General features: G+C 38.7%; 2 protein-coding genes across 9 annotated transcripts in view; one reads left to right on the top strand and one right to left on the bottom strand.

The window, feature by feature from the left end:
- Positions 1–20536, top strand: part of CENPP (centromere protein P) — a 215329-nt gene that overhangs the window by 134113 nt on the left and 60680 nt on the right. The window lies entirely within an intron of this gene.
- ECM2 (extracellular matrix protein 2) overlaps positions 5575–20536 on the bottom strand; it is a 41100-nt gene continuing 26138 nt past the window's right edge. For all 4 annotated transcript variants that reach the window (XM_082400930.1, XM_082400929.1, XM_082400931.1 and 1 more), the window contains exons 6-10: positions 19844–19979; positions 14248–14405; positions 11938–12077; positions 10256–10582; positions 5575–6637 (exon numbers count right to left, since the gene is read on the bottom strand). In XM_082400930.1, the coding sequence (XP_082257056.1) occupies positions 6469–6637; positions 10256–10582; positions 11938–12077; positions 14248–14405; positions 19844–19979 (930 nt within the window). In that variant the 3' untranslated portion in view covers positions 5575–6468. The remainder of the gene's footprint in view (positions 6638–10255; positions 10583–11937; positions 12078–14247; positions 14406–19843; positions 19980–20536) is intronic.

Raw genomic sequence — 20536 nt, 5'->3', positions numbered from 1 at the left:
CATTTGCTGACTCCTGCCCTACTGTAATAGGCCCACTCCTTTTTCCACTGTATATCACAATCTAAGGAATCAATCTCCTTTAATAGTTAATATCTACCGTATTATGAGACTTGGCAGCCTTGAGCAAGTCACTGAACCTTCCTACCTGCTGGTTTCCTAATGCCTATCCATGAAGGAATGGACACTCATCTGACGTCCACCCTGTGCTCAGTACTGTCATGGACATCACCTTATTTAACCTTCCCAGCAGCCTTGGTAGGCAGATGTTCTCCTCAGTTTCGTGGGCAAGGAAACTGGAAATCAGAGTCTAAGTAACTTGACCAAGCCCACAGCTAATAAGGATTCCAGTTCAGACCCAAGATACTCGTTCTTGTTTTTTCATTTCAAGAGTTGGGCCTTGAAATGTTTCACAGACTTCTAGGGTTTAAGGGCCCCTGGAGTCATCTGGTATATGTTAGAGCTGGCCAGAAACTTCTATTTTCATAAGTACTTTTAATATTTTTGAATTTTAAGTTGACTGAGAGTCTGAATTCAACTATGGACAGATGAATAATTCAGTTATCACCAATTTGTAAGTACTTCTCCTATGAGGAAACTTTCTGTTTTCTAAATAAGGGAAAGAGATGGAATAGATATCATAGAGGGTTTTACCCAGCCCTTTGAGGTTTCACTTAAACAGCAGAACATGAGTATTTCATTCTTTTATGTCAGCATCTATGAACCTAGTAATTCATGTTGTTTAAATGATGGCTTTGGAAAACATCGTCAAAGTTGCTGTTATGGAGAACAATCAGTTGATTACTAAGTATTAACAGTTGTCAAAGCATGACTTAATTTTTTATAAAATATACTCTGTGCCTTCTAATGTCCATGTCAGGAAATATTAATAAGAGAAATTATTCCTTATTAATTTTATGACCCTATATAAATCTTTATTGCTTTTCCTTTAAAAATCCTTAAATTTTGCAGATTTCTTTTTGTCTTGTTTAGGAGTAGTATTAATATCAACTTTGGACAACTCATGAGCTGATCGTTTAGACTGAGGAATCAACAGTCATTTTAGTACCTACTTTGTACACAGAATGCAGGGATCCAAGAAATGAATTGTCTGTCTTCTAAATTTTACAATCTTTTGGGGAAAACAAGATACACCTACTACCCATCTACCGTACAACACCCCACATGCAAAGAAATAATCAATGCAGACCTAACTCATAATACCAGATCTGTCTTTCACGAGGTTGGTGGAACAGATGCCAAGTGCCGAAGGGAGGGGTCACTTCCCAGGGAGCTGGGCTTCTAGGCACAGCTTGTCTTGTGCCTTGGAAGTTCCTTGAGGTCAGATCATATGGCTCAAGTCAGATGGAGACTTATGGTGTACTTGCTCCCCTTGAAATTGGAAGTCGGTGCTCATTAGGGTTCCGCTCCCCTGCCCTTCTCTTCACCTGCCCCTCAATGTGTATCCTTTCCTTTGGATTCCACTCCAGCTGAGTGCATTCCCATCCTCCTGCCTGAATTCCATGGTGACCACCCCCCTCAACTTCAACATATTCTCACCCAAACTGTCCCTTTCTCACAGCTTCTCAGCAGTATCAATGAGACTCAGAACAGTTCTCCTTTTTGTCTCCTTTTCTCTTCTTTGTGTGTGTCCCTTACAGGGTAGATCGCTATCCACTAGTAGTTCTTCTCTTTTCTTTTCTTTATTCTCTTTCTTTCTTTTTACATTCAATCAGTTCATTTTATTTTTAATATATTCTCAGTTATTCATGGCTCATAATGTCCTTCTGAGATTGAGCCCCTCAGAAGACCACAGATGGTCACTAATTATGGCATACTTGCCCTCAGACTTAATCTCCACGATGAGAATGTAGATATTTTTTTCTTTCTTTCAAACTCTCTGTCATACCTATTCCTGTTCCTGCTTGTTCTTCCTGTCACCTGTGCTGTGTGGGTCCCACTTATTCTGTTTCTAGATTATTACAGTGGTGGCTCTTTTTCCTTCCTGAAGCCATTGCTTTCATGACATACTCCTCCCTTCAGAGGTTTTTGGTGGTGCACTACATTTCTCATCACAGTAAGTCTGGTCTCTTCTTACTGGCCTTCCAAGCCATCCCAGGCCTCTTATTTCCTGTATAATCTTTCCTCCATTGGTGAACCTCAACTATGCTTGGCTCATGCCTCTTTTAGTCAGTCATTCCTTCCCCCTCAACTGATTCAAATCCTATTTCAAGGCCCAGCTCAAGCCTGTTGATCTTTTCTTCTCCAAACTCAGTGCTAGTTATTTCCCGTATCATATATACCACAGGCTTTCTTTATTACTCCTGATCTAAATTTGTCAATTCAGAGAAGCCATTTTTGCCTATAGCACACAGCATTATGCTTAACATAATGTGTGGCACCAGTAAAAATTTGGGATTTTATCCTTTAGCCATATACCCATCATCTGTGGCTTAAGTTTCCACATACTTACCAAATCTAAAATTATCTTGAAACAAGCGTTATAATTTATTAACACTTCCCAATGAATTTAAAGGTTTATACTACATAGTTTGAACAGTTATTGGAATAATCACATTCTTATGTGTGAATGGGGTATCATCCTCACTGCTCTTAGTGGTGTCCATGCAGACCAGGGGCAGATTTCAACTAGTGTAGTGGGTGTTGTTTTCCATGTTAATAAAAGCAGTCATCCCTAAGAGTAGTTAACTTTAACCTCACAAGCCTGACTCCTAAGGGATGTGTGTAGAGTCATTTGACAATACAAGCCCAGGGAGAGATTGTTGTATCTTCTTGCTCCTGTTGGCAGCGCCTGCCAAACCAGGTGCCCTGCACCCTCAGATTTAGAGGTGTGCCATACGCACTCTCAGGTGTCCAGACTTTCCACTTTGGGGACTTCATTCAGAAGATGCACGTTAAGTCCAGACTCAGCCACCTACTCCCTGTCATTCCCAAGTGCCACACACTCACCCTCAGGATGCTGGGGTCATCCTGACCTGCCTGCTCCATAGGGAGTGACACAGTCTAACAGAGACGAGGATGTGAGCCCAGTCTGTGCACGCTACAACACTGTGCCATGTTGTGCCTGTCCTACAGAACACGTACTCATGCTGACTGCCTTTCAGGGTGTTTCAGGTTGGAGGTCAGTAGTCTTTGGTTGTGGCAGAAGTGCTCAGGGCTGATCCCACCCTAGGAGCTCCAAAGGAACAGACACATCTACTAAACTTCCTTGCCCTGGCATACTCAGAGGTTGGCTGTGTCCAGGCAGCTGTAATCTGCATACCTGAGAAGCGTTTCTTCAGACCAGAGCTCTCCAGCGAAGTTCTCTGAAAGTGTGGGAGGAGCTGAGCAGAGGATAAGGACCAGGGACTTTGGCTGAATGTTCCTTATGATTCTTAAAATTTGATGTGTGATTTATATAGTACCTTGTCTACTGGTTTCAAGAAATAAGGGTGGTTAGGGAGGCAGGCAGGAGCAGTGGCAGCTAACCCTTTCTGATGGTAGCAAAGCTGTATTGTCTGAAGAGAGTCTGTGTACTTCCTCTTCAGGGACACTTCCACCCCAGGGCACCATGAACTCCTAATGAGCCATGCTTGAAAACCACTGATGTGTTCATCAATGCATTTATATTCACACAGCATGCTATTTTATAATTGAATCAAGTGATCTCAGAAAAGTAAAATGACTGCATAATTATTGGAGACCAAGATGGGCACCCAGGTGTCCTGATTCCTGGTGTAATTATTTCCTTATGATTCTAGGCTATATGTTTTTTTTAACCACATCTTATCTTTAGTGCTTTTTGAAATATTTTAATCTACAATAAGCCAAATCTCAAAATTGAAAAGTTAGTTAGTACTCCTTGTACTTATGTGCAAAGATGACACACCATTAATATTTTCAGACCATAGCTGGGCCAGGATTTCCTTAGTGTACATATGTATTAGTAATTACAGCATATTTCTGAAGCCAAACAGAACACCTCTTTATTTTAAACATTATATATCATGAAGAATGTTTGCTATATGGACATTTATCACTTTTTTAAAAATGGAATTAAAGCTTCTATCCAGAGCATGATGAAGTTTCAAAGCAAACAAGTTCAATGCTAGACATATTTTATATTTTAAATTATAAAATCAGAAATAAAAGCATCTTCCAACTTAAAAACAAAGCTTTCATCAATCATTCTGATTTTTAGCCTTTCTAGAGATTCCGCTCCCAACAGGGTGTCCCTGAGTGCACGATAGGGTCTCAGTGTGTTCCTGGGCCTGGTATTACTCCAAGGCTTCCAGGGATTGCTGTGTCTTACTGCAACTTGTGCTGTTTGCACACTCTAGAAACCCACGATCTGGGAGTACCCCCAGGGCCAGGCAGAGGGACCTCAGGAACCCAGCATGCTTCATTGCATCACCAACCTGTTCTGCTGACTTCATCACACTTGGCCTGTTTTGATTGTCTATTTGATTTCCTGCTTATTGCCCCTAACACAGTATGCATCGCCAGAGGGCAGAGACCTCATCTGATCTATTCATCCCTGTCTCTGTAGAACAGCACCTGGGACACATCTGATTAAAGTCAGAATGAGAAATGAATGCTGGAGTGTTTCAGTGTCATCCAGGATGCTAATTCTTTTGACTCACCTTATTCAGTTTGAGTCAGTTTGAGTCCCCTCTGACACTAATTTTGTTTACTGTTTAGTTTGCCACTTATGTCAATGTGTTTATATTCACACAGCAAGAAGCATTGCACAGGGGTTCTTGTTGATTAAATGAATAATCATATCTTCTTGTTTTCATCTGTCTCTTACATTCAACTTGGCCAATTTAAATTAACAATGCATCTACATTCCTAAACTAGTTATAAATCTCAACTTTTGTTCCATAGGATTTTATTTCTCTTCTTAGCCACTTGGCTTAAGCCTTTGACCCTTGATTCTAACAGTTTGTATCATATTATTATTCTTGTTCATTTTGTAATCTCAAAAACCTAGATATTAAGAAAAGGGGCTTAGAAATAACATTAGCTTAAATGGGATAAATCAAACTTACACATCTTGAAAGCTGTCCAAATAATAATCAACTTTGGTTGAATATGCTGGTTTGCTGGTTGCTGTCAATTTTATATGAAAGGTTGGCAATTATAAGTATACTCACCTGTCATACCACGCTTCCCAGATGCTTTTTATTCTCTGGTTCTCGTAATGACCCTGTGAAGTGGGGCTGGAAGGTTCTGAGGATGGTGAGGGAACTATTAAAAAATTGAATAACTGAAGTTTGAAAAATTAGAGTAACCTGCCCAAGGGGGCCAAGCCTAGAACTTAAGTTCCTAATCTGGTGTTTTTTTCAAGGTACAAAACTGAGAGTAACAAGAAAAGTCAACGTGGTTTCTGTATGTGTCTTTTACAAATTACTTTAGAAATAAAGATAAAAGATCATTACATAATGAAAAGTTTAATGTATTGTATGGTTTTGTTAGGGTCTAGTATATAGTGAATACTAATAGCTTTATGTTAAATTGAACTGAGTAAAAGGATACATTTGAGCAAATTAGGGCAAAGAAAAGAGGTACTAACAATGACCAGAGGAGCAAAAATTTTTTTTAATTTATGCATTAGGTTTACATTTACAAGGTTTAGTCAAGGAAAATTAACATATATTTTAAGCAAACTCCACTGCTTCCCATAAAATCTTTTGATCTTGAGCAAAGAATAATGAGGGTGATCTTAAAATACTGTTAAACTTTTTAGACTTACAGAGAAATTTTAGACTTACAGAAAAATTACAAAAATCATATAGAATTCACATATACCCTTTTCCCAGCTTCCCCTAATGTTAATAACCACATACTTAGCCATAGTACAATTCTCAAAACCAGGAAATTAACTTTATAGTAGTGTTTTAGTTCCACACGTGTAATTAATAGAAGGAACTAAAGCTAAGACAATAATTAAGTTTATTTATACCAGTAATTGTATCATAGGGTCTTATAGAAAATTAATAAATTATTGCTTTAACAGTAGAATAATAAACAGAACACTAGTTCATAAATTCTACCTATTATTTTTTCCTGTTATCAACTTCTTGGTCTTGAACCATAATATACATAATTTTTAAAAGGACTCAGGGAGTTCTTAGCTAATAGCAATACTAAGATCTGTTGTAAAGGACATGCTTATTTTGTTCTAGATTCTCCCAGTCTAGTTCAGTAGCACACAACATCCTATTCTCATGAGAAAACTTTGCAATGAGATGGCTTCTTTCTAGAGTGTAAAACTGAAACCTTCACTAAAACTGCTAGAAGACTAAACCTTGTAGATATGTCTGGTTGTTCTTATGTGCGTTGGCGAATCAGGTTGGCTAGCATAATGATACTAAGTATAACATGACATTATATCTCTCTCATTGATGAAAGATGCTACTGAAACAGATATGTGAGTATAATTTACAAATAACAAAGAAAAATGTGGAATTACTTGATATTTTGTGGTTTAAGAACGACACTTGAATATGATCTTATGCATGAAAATGCGTAGGATGATATTTCTCTTGTTTTAATATAGTTGTTTTCAAGATGAAGATGTTCCAGGGTTGAATCACCATCTTCTTCAGAATTGCAAATTTGTTCTGGAAGAATATCCCTAAGGAAAAATAGACATGCAAGTCATAAATGATCCAAGTAATATTCTGCCTTCATAATTTAGGAGCTAAATTTTATATTTCTTTTAAAAACTCTTTTGTTTTTAAAATAAAATTGGATCCTTTTCTTATACACCAGAAAAAAATTCAAATATGTCAAAGATCTACATGTGAAAAAATGAAGCCATAGAATAGTAGAATAAAACATGTTCATACCCTGGGAGTGGGGGAAAAATCTTCCTATGTGTGACTCAAAAACCAGATGCACTAAAAGAAAAGATTAATAAATTGACTACAGGTGTTTTTTTTTTTTAAATGCAAAGTTAAAAGACAAGTCACAAACTAGGAGAAAGTGTTTGCAACTTATATTACAGATAAAGGGCTAATATACAAAGACCTAAAAACCTAGGAGGAGAGGGAAATGAGAAAAAAAAAAGATACCTGGGTAACCAGTTTACAGAAGAGAAAATGAAATGGCATGTAAACGTGATGCTTAATTTCATTCATGATAAGAAAGATGTAAATTGAAATGATACTGGCATACCACTCTCACTTACCAGATTTGCCCAGCACCCTCCCAAAAAAATCCAAAAGTTCATTAACATGTTCTGATGGTGAGGCTCTATAGGATCAAACATCACTGAAGGAAATTCAAAACAGTACAGCCCCATGGATAGGAATTTGGCAGTATCTAGCAAAATTACATGGGCATTTTATACCTTTCACTCAGCAATCCCACTTCTAGGGATCTATCCCAAAGTTAGATTGGAAAAATACAAAATTACATTTGAACAGAGTTGTACATTGTGGCATTATTTATAGTATAAAAAAATGGAAACAATCAAATGTCTATCAATAAGGAACTGGCTGAATAAAATGTCCATATAGTGGAATACTATTCAACTGTAAAAAGGAATGAGGAAACTCTCTACATACTGATATGGAGTGATAGCCAGGATATACTGATAATTTTTAAAAGTGAAGAACAGAAAAAATATACACTCTTTCCAGAGAGAGAGAAAAAAATAATAATCCTTTTGTGTAATAATTTGTATAATAATTGTGAGAGGCAGTGGGGAATATGAATGTGTGTATGTATGCTTATATTTAAAAAAAATAACACTGGGATCATCAATGGGAAATTAATTTAAAAGTTTAGGGGCTTCCCTGGTGGCACAGTGGTTAAGAATCCGCCTGCTAATGCAGGGGACATGGACTCGAGCCCTGGTCGGGGAAGATCCCACACGCCGCAGAGCAACTAAGCCCGTGCGCCACAACTGCTCAGCCTGTGCTCTAGAGCCTGTGTGCCACAACTACTGAAGCCCACGCTCCTAGAGCCCGTGCTCCGCAACAAGAAAAGCCACTGCAATGAGAAGCCCGCACACTGCAACAAAGAGTAGCCCCCCCCTCACCGCAACTAGAGAAAGCCCACACGCAGCTACAAAGACCCAACACAGCCAAAAATAAATTTTAAAACACTTAACCTATGGGAAAGGGTGGAATATGGTATAAGGGACAGGCATAGAAAAATATTATATAGAAAGTAGCAATTCCTAAAAACCAAAGCAAATTGAAGACCTATCTGAATATTAAGTTGTTGACCTATTGTTACAGAGAAAACTTCTGTATTTAATCTATACATCCTTCATGGAACATATTCTAAGGACAAATAGAACTACTAAAAACATAATAAACTTAATTAAATACTTTTGTTGTTAGTTGTAATAATGGTATTATCATTTTGAAACTATTGTTTATAGTAAATATAGGTTATTGTTGGGAACCTAGATTTTCAGTGTAAGATAAGCAAGTTTAAAACAGAAGGACTTCTCTGTAACATTAAATTTGACTTGGGAATATCTGTATGAACTCATTTTTTTTTTCTTCACAAAATATATATTTCTGGCAGTCCACTGAAAGGCCTTGAAACAGTAACAACACATTTGAAAGGAAGATGCCTGGTGCCCAGATTGGGGCCTCTGAACACGATTCCCCAGTGAGAGGAGCTAGGGCTCTTTGGAAGAAGGCTGGCATCGGGCTGTAGTGGGGAATATAAAAGTGAGCCATCCAAGATCTACGGAGGCCTATCCAAGGACACAGGAACCAACTCGAAGGGCTACCATTGGCCAAAGATGGGACAGTTTAAGAACAATAATTGCAGTTGATTGAAACATTCTTAATATATAAAGCCATAATAAGTTCATATTGATCCTCCAGAGAAAGAGAAAAAGCCAAAAACAAAATAATAAAGCAAAAATATTTAGGCACTAACTTCTTTTTTATCCTGAGACAGCCACTATTAAAATTTTCATATATTTTATAGTCCTTTTCATTCATGTTTAATGCATATGTATATTTTTTTCCAGTTTTATAAAGATTGGCATAACATTGTATTAGTTTAAAGTGTACAACGTAATGGTTTGCTGTATGTGTATGTGGTTGAAATGATCACCACCATAAGTTTAGGTAACATCCATCACCTCACACAGTTACAAATTTGTAACCAACTTCTTACTCTGCTAGGCAGTTTAAAGGAAAGAGCTGAGCCTACCTTTCAGAGTAACAAAGTTGCCCTAGTTGAAAAGAAAATATTATTTACAGACGAAGTCCAGCTATAAAATGTGGAAAGAATGACAAAAATAGAAATTCACCACTTTATTACCCCTAAGGAAATAACAGATGCAAGCAATAAGCATCTGTGAGTGAAAAAACCATTGGTTCAGTGGTGGAGGAGAAAGGTTATAATGGAGATAACAGGCCATGACCACCTAAATCTCACCAGAATGGGACAGATATTGTATGCCTCCTGATGCAATGCAATAGGAAGCATATAAGCATGACCTAGGAATTATTTTGGCCAAAAAATTTTGACTCTGAATCTTTAAAGCCTTTCCCATCCCCACCTTTTCCCCTATAAACTCTTGACTCTTTCTTTGTTTTATTTTTCAGGAGTTTATGTTTGGAATTGTAGAGACAGGTAAAAGAGTAAGGGGTATAATCTCCAAGGACAAGACCACAGAGCTCTGGGGTCTGCCTCCCTCGTTGGCTGCACTAACAAAGCGTTCCAGATTAATTCTTGAGACATTCATACTTTCTAGGCAGGGGTGATGACTCTGTCAGCAGACGGAACACACACAGAAAAATGTATCCTCAGAAGTGAGGGAGCTGAGTCTCAATAAATTTATTCAGAATTTTGTCTTCAGAAAAATCTAGATAGAAGCAATTTTAATTTTAGCATATACTTAGGTTTTGTGTTCTACAGATTACAGTGTTTGAAATTACATATGGAGGTGGGATTAGCACCATAGTCTACTGCCTTGAAGTCTCACTTGAACATGCCTCTAAGGTTCTAGGTATTATATAATCATACTCTATTTTTACATTTTTTTACTATGGAAGTTTGCATACATAGAAAAGTAGAAAAAACACTATAGTGAATCCTTACATACCTATTATCATCCAGCTTCAACAATCATTAACATTTGCCAATCTTGTTTAATGCAACCTCTTGTCACTTTTTTTCTTTAAAGTAAATTCCAGACATCATGTCATGGTTGTTTAATCCTATATTTTGTCACCCATGACAAGTTAAATGTATACTTGAAAAGGCCAAAATTTACCGTATCTTGTTGTTGTTCAATCTCAGAAAATGTAGTGCTTTCATTTCTTGTACCCCAGGTGGTATAGATTTTAATTCATTATGATCCAGAAACAGCTCTCGCAGAGAATGATAAGCCCCATAGAAGGAAACTCGGTCTATGCCATCATCCACAAGTTTATTAAATGACAGGTACAGGTATTCCAGGCCTGGTTCCATGTGGCCAAACACAAAGCCAGGGATGCGCTCAATCTGGTTGCCGATGAGCACAAGGTGCAGCAGCGACTTGGGTAGATAGGAGGGGACGTGGTAGAGCTTGTTGTAGGAGAGGTCAATTGATTCTAGATTTCTAGAAAAGAGTAAACAGAGTGGGGACATCAGAGCAGTGACTGTAAGCTCAAAGTTTTGACAAGCCAGTCAAGATGCTTGTCCATTTTCCTGCCAGTACTCAGTGTGCTGTAATGATTCCCAGTGCAAGTGTGGCTGTATGGTGGTCTGGCTGCAAGGCTAGTGCTCTTACCCGGGTACCACAGAGCTGCTTGAGTTCCTCTCTAATAGAGGAGCACCAGAGTTCAGAGAGAAAAACTCATATCCCAGGGGTAATGCTCAGACCCAAAGAGGTCCCCCAAATATCTCGAAGGTCAAACTTGTATGAGAAATGAAGTCCAGAGTCCTAGCTGACATCAAACCCTAAAATCATCTCTGGTTCCAGCAAGAAAGTAGCAGTGTTGAGGGGTTATTGCATTCTTGTTCCACATTTGATCTGATGACCTGGGATCTGGGACTTGGGGTGAGAATGAGGCATCTAGAAAAGGTTGTTAATAAGCCAGAAGATCTGGGAAATGTGGTGAGCTATCTGGCTTTTTTCAGAGCCTCACCTGCGGCTTCTGCCCACCCCATGAAGACTTTTCACCTGATGAAGACTCAGTTGCCCTGCCACTGCCACATCCTGCTAAACCTAATTGGCCCTCAAGGCCTCTTTTCATCTCTGTCCTGCTTCTGAAAGATGCCTGTCCCCATGGTGCCACTCAGATCCCTCATTCCCTCACCACATGACTATAGATCTGCTCTGATGCAGCTGCTGCCAGGGCCTGACCCTGTTTCCCTGTGTAGCTAATCCTCTCCTTCCTGATGAGCAAGGCCTCCACACTTTGCCCTTCACTGAGGCTACAGCCTGGGGCCACTGATTCCTCTCCAGGAAGATGGGCTCTGCTTTTTGCTTCCGCTATCGGGTCACGCATTCTTTAGTCTGTTTTGTAGCACTTGAAATAGAGAAATAGTTTGAAGGAATGAAGACAGTGTGGTATAGAACAGTGAATGCTGGTGCTTCCACCTAATGGTGAGGGAGAAAGGGAGAGGAGGGCAGCTTCCTTCCTCACTATGGGAAGGGGTCATCTCACTTAAACTTCATGACTGCCTGTGAGGTCAGCAGAGAGCAGAACAGTGATCAGACCTAAGGTCACACTGCTTGGGCTTAGCACTTGCACACTGTAGGGTGTCCCCAGCAGCAGTGACCATGGCCATCCTAACATCAGTCATATCATGAATGGTTTGAAGTCTATGCAAATAGCCAAGTTTTATGTAGGGGGAGGTTCACTAAGAAAGAATGCTGTCACCTCCCTCACTTGCCCATGTTCATACCCTGTTTAATAATGGCAAAGGAAAGAAATCATCTAAGAAAGTCAGATTGTAGCATGTACTTACTCTTGATTTATCCAGGCTAAAGGAGCAATTCTATTTTCTTCAATTTTATTATAACGTAGTACAATGACATTGATCTTTCTGGTATGATTAAAAGAAATTTCAGTTATTTCTTCAATTTGGTTATTTTCTAGGTATAATTCCTATAATTAAGAGAAGAGACTTATTTTTTTCATATTAGTTGATAAATATATTCAATCTCACAGAATTGAAATCAGGTTATAGACTGTTGTCACTAGTGTTAGCTAAAGAGTATTGCAGCACTTCAAAATGAGTTCATATTTTTAAGTTGTCAGATTTTCTAACTAGTAAAATAAAATGTACTATCTGTCATGGTTATGGAATTAAATGAATTTTATTTAATTATTTTTTAACCATAAAATGATATATGGTATAGCATACCATAATAATTGTATAAAGCTTTCTAATTTACAAAACAACTTATTCACATAAATTATTTCATTTGGGCTTCAAGATCCTAAAAAGTAGGAAATAAGTAGAAATTATCCCCATTTAGCAGTAGAGAAACTCAGACCTGGAGAGATGGCAAGATATTTGCAAGGTTACACAGCTAATACATGAGGGAAACTCATGCTGGCTGGCCCCAGCTTAGGTCAGCCTGCTTCCTACCAGTCCATGCTGTCTGTAATTTTTTTAGGCTCACATTTTTTAGATTTGTTTGTATTATAATTACTTTAATTAACAGTTAATTAAGAGCCTTCATTTAACATCAGGGTGAAGTTTGCTAGAACTATTAGTAAGTTTTCAACAGCTAGCTGCCTTCAAGTTAAATTCATTTAGCATTACAAGGAATTTTTCACTCAGGAATCTTGTTGGAATTCTGAAGTACAATTGGTATATATATTCAGAGTAACTTTCTATTCCTGTTGTAGTAATTTCCCCCTCTTTGTCATTTAATTTTGGTATTGTTGGAAGTGGGTAAAGTGATTTTTAGCTTTTTGCTTTTACCTTCATACATATTTCGGGGTGAACTAGATCAGTGGTTCCTAAACTTGATTGTATATTAGAATCACTCGTGAGCTTTTTAAAGTATAAATTCCAACCTAAATCAGAGCACACTCATTTATACGTTGAAACTGCAGCTGTGAAGCAGTGCATTGGAAGGATTCACAGCACATGTACTTGCATGGACAGCACCTCCAAGAAGCTAGCGAGAGGGTCTTTGGAAAGAGAAACCAGGGATGAGAGGGTCAGACGTGGAATAGAGACACATTGCTCTTTTGTACTATTCAAGTGTTGTGTGTGTGTTTTACTGTGTGCATGCATGATCTATCTAAAATTTTAATTTTTTTAAAAATTATAAATTGTTGACCCCATTCTCCAAAGAACCTGATTTAGCATGTCTGGGATAGGTCCAGGAATCTGTATTTCTTTAGAATCCAAGTGATTCTGAGGTAAAGCCAGGTTATAGAACCTCAATCTTTACAATTTTGGTAAATTCTAAAGGTCTATCTTAATCTGGAAGTAGGAAGAGGAAGCATGGTGGCTGTGGTAGCAGCAGTATCATATCGAGATTAATGGCCCTCTCTTGGCTCACTGCGTCCACAGCAGTGGGAAGCTTCGTCCTGCTGCCTGATTGTGTATGTGGCAGAAACAGAACTCAGAGGAGGTGGCCTAGGAGTCAGCTGGATCTTCCAGGCCTCTGTTCTTAATGCAGGAAGTTGGGGCGTACACTCAGCAGAGAAGGCCCCCCAGAGTCCCCCCTTAGTTAAGTGTGTTCCTTGTTGTAGCAAGGGAGACCACACACTTGGGCAGCAGGGAGTGTCTCCAGAGGGGATGGAGACAGGACAGTGCTTGGGCCCTTGGTAGGAGCTAGTTAGAACTAGTAAGCTGTGGGAAGAGGGTGGGGGGGTGGTGCTGCTGGCACAGTCATCAGCCTTCTCTGCAAATCTTGTCCATTTTCACAGGGTCACTGCTAGTCCATGTGGGACTCTGGGTGGAACAGACTGGGATGAACGTCACAGTTCCAGTTTGGGACAGTTTTGCAAGTCAAGGTACTTTTTGCAAGTTGTAGTTTCCGTTTGAATACTCAGTTCATCTTCCCTGTTCTCTCCCCAAGAGCCGTCGGCAGAACCAATTTTCACTTTATCAAGATTTTCTACTAGTAGTTATAATTTTGATTCATAATTTTGTATTGTTTGAAAACAGTGCTCAAATTATAGTAAATTCTGTATATAGCACCAAAACTACTGAGTTTAATATGCATCACAATAACCTTTTAAAATATATTGTTTGTTTTGTCATAGTGTGCTGTATTTAAAATATAAAATATTATAAGTAAGATATTGGTACCTCAATAGAAGCAGGAAGACCCTGTGGTATAATTCTAAATTTATTTCTTCCCAGACGCAGGTAGGATAGGCTCTTCAAAGGTTTGAAAGCTAAAGAATTGACATTGGTTTCACTGAGACTGTTTCCTTCCAATTCTAAGGTGACCAATTGATTTAAGTCTATAAAAAAATAAAATTATTGTAACATTAGGATAACTAAAAAACATGTAATTTCTATAGGCTTTCAAAATTTCATGTGAAATGTTCAGTTTATTTGGAGGACTGATGTTGTAGCTTCTTTATTTGTATCCCCCTGCCCCCTTAGAGCCTTTTCCCTAGTACTTTGCAAATCCCAAATGCTCAGATCAGCCAGGACTCAATGCTGAATGCTTGGTCCAGGAGAGGCAGACCTGTAGAGAAATCACTGTTGTGCTGTGTGATGAAAGTTTGTAACCCTCATACAAAAACCAAAACGCCACACACACACAAAAAGAAAAAATTATAGGCAAATATCACTGAAGAATGTATATGCAAAAAACCTCAACAAAATATTGGCAAACCAAATTCAAAAGATCAAGTGGGATTTATCCCAGGGATGCAAGGATGGTTTAATATCCACAAAAAAAATCAATGTGATACACCACATTAACAAATTGAAGAATAAAAGTCAAATGATCTTTTATTATGGATGCAGAAAAACCTTTTTACAAAATTTAACATCCATTTGTGATAAAAACTCTCAACAAAGTGGGTATAGAGGGAACATACTTCAACATATAAGACAAACCTACCACCAGTATCATACTGAACGGTGAAAAGCTGAAAGCATTTCCTCTAAGATCAGGAATAAAACAAGGATGCCCAAACTCACCACTTTTATTCAACATAGTGTTGGAAGTTCTAGCCACAGCAATCAGACAAGGAAAAGAAGTGAAACGAATCCAAGTTGGAAAAGAAGAAGTAAAATTGCCACTGCAGGCAACATGATACTATATACAGAAAATCCTAGAGACTGCCACCAAAAAACTATTAGAACTAGTACATGAATTCAGTAAAGTTGCAGGATACAAAATTAATATACAGAAATCTGTTGAGTTTCTATACACTAACAACAAACTATCAGAAAGAGAAATTAAGAAAACAGTCCCATTTCCAATTGCATCAAAAAGAATAAAAACCTAGGAATAAATCTAAACAAGAAGGTAAAAGACCTGTACTCAGAAAACCAAGAGACATTCATGAAAAAAAACTGATTGAAGGCAACACAAACAAATGGAAAGATACACCTTGTACATGGACTGGAAGAATTAATACTGTTAAAATGACCATACTCCCTAAGGCAGTCTACAGATTCAGTTCAATCCCTATCAAAATACCCTTTTTCACAGAACTAGAACAAATAATTCTAAAATTTTTATGGAAACGCAGAAGACCCCAAATAGCCAAAACAATCTTGAGAAAGAAGAACAAAGCTGGAGATATCACACTACCTGGTTTCAAGCTATAGTACAAAGCTACAGTAATTGAAACAGTGTGGTACTGGCACAAAAACAGACCCATAGATCAATGGGACAGAATAGAGAGCCCAGAAATAAACCCATGCATTTATGGTCAATTAATCTATGACAAAGGAAGTCAAGAATGTACAGTATGGAAAGGAAAGTTTGTATAAGGAGCCAGAGGAGGGAGTTGGGGGGCCAGGGCACCCCACAGAGGAAGCAATGGCCAAGCAGGGACTTGGAATGCAGGCAGATGAGAAGTAGAAGGTTGTAGAGGGTCATTCGAAGTATTTGCAAAGACAGACAGGTATGAAATGGCAGCATAATCAAGGATGTATGAGGAATGTAATGCAATGGGTGGTTCCTTTTTCCAGGACACTGAAGGAGCACTCTGCCTGGCAAACCCTCAGTCTCTGAACAAGGGAGTTATAGTAGTGAATTCCCATCACAGTGTTCACTCCTGTGCACTCTGACAGTGCAGCCAGATGGACGTTTTGAAAGGAGAATGATCAAAAATTCTCCACACATTCAGATTGAGCTACCAAGAAAGGCCTTTATACAAACAAGATTTTTCTAAATTGTTTCTACTGGTCTCAGGAGTGGTATGACCAAATCAACTGGAAACTTAAAGGAGAATGGACAGCTCAGCAGTGAAGATACCCAGAGGTGTCTGAGTCAGACATTCAGGGTGTAACTTTGGAGCTTGTTCAGTGGCCAAAATTTTCAGAATAGGGGATGTTTTCACATTCAACTCAAGTCATGGGTACTGCACTGAAATGCTCTGTGCAACTCAGATCCTACTCTTAGGCATATCAGAGAAGTAAGACATAGTCTAAGGATAAACAAAAGACACTACCGTCAGGAGTACAGATCATAGATTCTAGAACATGACAAGGAGGAGGTGGCAGTGTAGACTTGAGTGGTACGGAAGTGTGAGTGGGGCTAGATTCTCAAGACAGAAAGATGTAGGTAGACATGGGAGGGTGAGGCAGCCAGGTGAACTCATGGAAGCATGAACTCACATGGGTGTGCTCAGGAGTAGGAAAGAGACCAGCCCTGGAGTGGGCCATATGCAAGAGGGGATGAAGGTTGTTGAGAGGGCAGAGGTGGGCTGTGCAGGGCCTTTGTGCACCAGAAAATAAGGTCTGACTTTCCTTCTCTAGGCAACAAGCAGCCTCTGGATAGGGAACAGCATGACAAAATATTAATCTGCTGGAGTTTAACATCAGCTGAAGGACAGAGAGGAATTATGGAGGCCAACTAGTAAATTATAAGTGATTCTATTTCCTCATATAACCAAAACTCCTTAATTTCCGCAACTAAAGATACTGAGAATCCAGCATAATTATCTAGTACATAGTTGAGGTTTTGGAATGTAATAGAAGTTTTTCAGAGGAAAATAGATAATAGAAGTAGACTGGTGGTCATTACATGACCTCACAAGAAAGAGAAACAAAACACAACAATGTAAATTAATATTATACATTACTTTACGGTTATTCTCTGGCTTATGTGTATATTGTGTATACATAGATAGTATGTACGTTCCTATATGTAACAGGCAAAAGGATGGAGGTAGAGAAGGTTCTTGTAGGTTAGAATGTGGCAGAAAGAGGATTTATTAGCAGAAAGTTGGTAGGAAGTCCTTCCCATTGTGGGCGGGGAGCTACATGACAGGTTATAGACATGGATAGACCTTGTGTGAGAACTTGATCTCATAGATATTCTGACTGGATAGCCACACCACCATCATTGCTAGAAAGGCCACCATGATCATGGGTTTTGTTTTGTTTTTAACATTAATGAAGACAGGAACATTTTTTAGCATGTCCAGTTTTCTCCTGCTATCCCTCCCTTCTATTTTTTCACCTTCCCTTCAATTTTAAGACCTTCCTTTTCTCTATAGTGGGTATGCACATCTCTCAGTGGATTCTGGATGAACTCCCAGCACCTCGGCATAGCATGTGCAGAGCTGTCTGTTGTGTGGTTCCTTCCTACCTTTTCACATCATCTTTTGTTCTTCACTCCCCATCACACGCTGCATCCAAGATCCATGAAACTGGATTTCCCATAGTATCCAAATTGTTTTGTTTCTTCACACCTTTGTACATACTGCTTCTCTCCCTGGAGTGCCCTTCTTCCCCACTTCTCTGGAACTATATATATAAAACCTGAAGGGTCATGAGGGAGCTAACAGAAGTGCTACAGGCCACTGATGGTCAAGCCAGGGGCTTCCACCCAGAAAAGTAGTGTCACAGTACTGGCAGTGGCCTGTGCTTGGGCTTGCCTTGCTCACTGCCAGCCAACCTGACCATCCACAGCAGTGGGACTCACAGGAGCTGAGGAGCCCCAGTGACTACAGCAGTCGAGAGAAAACCCAGTACCTGAGGGGCCAGCATTAGAGCAGAACTAAGAACTCAGTACCTGAGGGACCAGCCCTGGAACGGGACTAAAGACACAGGCCAAAGAGAAGAGGAGCCTTTGGGCCACACACTACAGGGGCCTCTCTGGACAAGGTGACAGTGCAGAGGCTCCTCACTGGCCGCCTGCACAGGGCCAAGGCCTGTGAGGTGCTCAGACTGTAGAGATGGGAGGTGGATCGAGGAAGAGGCCAGTTCACCCTGGAACACAGTCAACCCTCTGGGAATATGGAAATTTTTTTATGAGGGAGAAGTGCGTGTGGAGAAGCAGTTGTAGGAATGTGTGAGAGCACCTTCCAAATAAGGACTTAAAACATGTCATTTTGATAACACTGCTAGAAATACCATCTCACATGTAGATCACATATAACCCATTAGTACACTTGTCCTAAATTAAGTGTTCCTTTGGCTGTTTCACCTAGCAGTTAGAAATTGAACTTTCTAATGTCTTTTCCATATGACAAAAGACCTTCAAATTTTGTTTGTTAAGTACCCCGAAATCCATCTGGAAATAGAGTATTTCCATAACTCTGTAATCCTCAGATTTGGCAGTTCTCATTATTGTTTTTTCCCCATCACCAGAAGTGTTTTGTCCTTATGAAGTTTTTTGAGGAGTGAAAGGAAATAATGGAATTGTTTTATTCCTTTAAAGGCTTGGTTATCAACATTAACCTAATAAATATATTTCAAATCAAATAAAAAATGTTAAGCACTATACCTCAAGAACTACACTAGACTGTTAGGAAGATAAAAAGAAAAATTAGGCAGTTTTTGTCTTAAAGAAGCATATAATCTAATCAAAGACATAGCTAGAATTCACGAAAAGGTAAATATAATACTGCCTCTTTTATACAGAGTTCATAATATGACAACTTTAGTTATCCAGCTAGTCCAGGAACAGTCTTAAGAAGAGTAAATTCCAGTTGTATCAAATGTACAGAATGTGGGGCACCTTCACTAAAGCGCATCCATGGGAAAGCCAGGCTGTCGTGGCAACCACACACCCATGGACATCATTTGTCTTGCCCTGTGGGGTGCATGTGCCTCATGGACAAGTGCCAGAGCAACTCTCTAGGGAACAAGGCTGTCAAAGCCAAAGTGACTGCCATATAGAGTGCATGTGCTAAAGTTTATGTACTTTGTTTGTAGGATTACCCCTCAGCCTCACATAGTATGCTCATTTACTTATATTTTATGCATAATTCTCATTTGCCAAAACATGTCAAGTTAAAAACTGCAGAATGTTGAGAGGCAGTGGGAGTTGTGTATGGGGTGTATTGAGCATCTAAGGGTGATTAAAGGAGACCCGTTCAACAAGCCATGATACTGTGTTATCACCACTGATACCAAAAACATCGGTACAAACACAGCACCAGAACACCTGGCTGTGTGGGGAATGTTAGTGTAACTCTTAGGATATTATGGATTTGTAATTTAGTTATTGTATTGTGAATGATGAAAACCTGAAATCACTGTAAGTTTATTTATAAAATGCATTTTTAAGACAATGGGCAGTTTAAAATACATTTTTTAAAGTTTCACCAGTCAATAGTTAAAATAAATTTTATCAACTTAAATGGTAACATGACCTAAAAAAATTTTACTAGCTATTCATTTAGCAATATTGCAAATAAAATTTCCACACAACTACAGAAGAAAGGTTATATGGACACATATCATAAAGTCAAATGTTAAATACCTGATAAACTTTCTTCATCAATAAACTGAAGATTGTTCTCATTGATTTTAAGTTCTTCTAATGTAGATGGTAGTTCTGAAGGAATCGCTACCAAATTGTTTCCATCCATATTCAGGCGCATTAAATTCTTTAGAAGCTTAAAAGGCAAATCTCAAAATTACTTTTTTATCTTGTCACAGATGTACAATCATATATGTCATTTAATGGTCAATTTACGGTAGTTACTAAAGTTTCACAAACCTTCAGTTGCTCAGGTTTAGACAAGAATCCCCATATTCTCCCTGCCAGGTAGATGTTGGTCCTGTTAATAGCATTTATTCCCTGGTATTTTCAGCAAACTACGTTTGGTGATTTTTGCATCACACTCACCCATATTTTTATGGTGACTTTAGAAAACAAGAGAAAGCTCCTATCGCCACTGGACCAGTCATATTTTCCTAGATCTTAGGTTTTCAACTTCTCAGCAGTAGACACAAAGTTAATTAAATCATTAAATAATCTGAATCTGTCATAGATGCTAACAAGACAGCAATTTGAACCCTTTCAATGTGTTTGTGAACTCAAGTTTTCCATCTATACTAAGTAGAAACAGAGTCATAAAACAGCACTAATGATTGTGGAAATTCTTCAAAATTAAATGCTACAAATGTCACAAACTGTTTCTGTATGGTACCCAAACAGTTTTGACTGTCT

This window comes from Balaenoptera borealis, assembly GCF_965194805.1.
Source record: "Balaenoptera borealis genome assembly, chromosome: 8".
NCBI classification, from domain to species: domain Eukaryota; kingdom Metazoa; phylum Chordata; class Mammalia; order Artiodactyla; family Balaenopteridae; genus Balaenoptera; species Balaenoptera borealis.
Note: the sequence above shows the minus strand (reverse complement) of the source record. Positions and strands in the feature narration are given on the sequence as shown.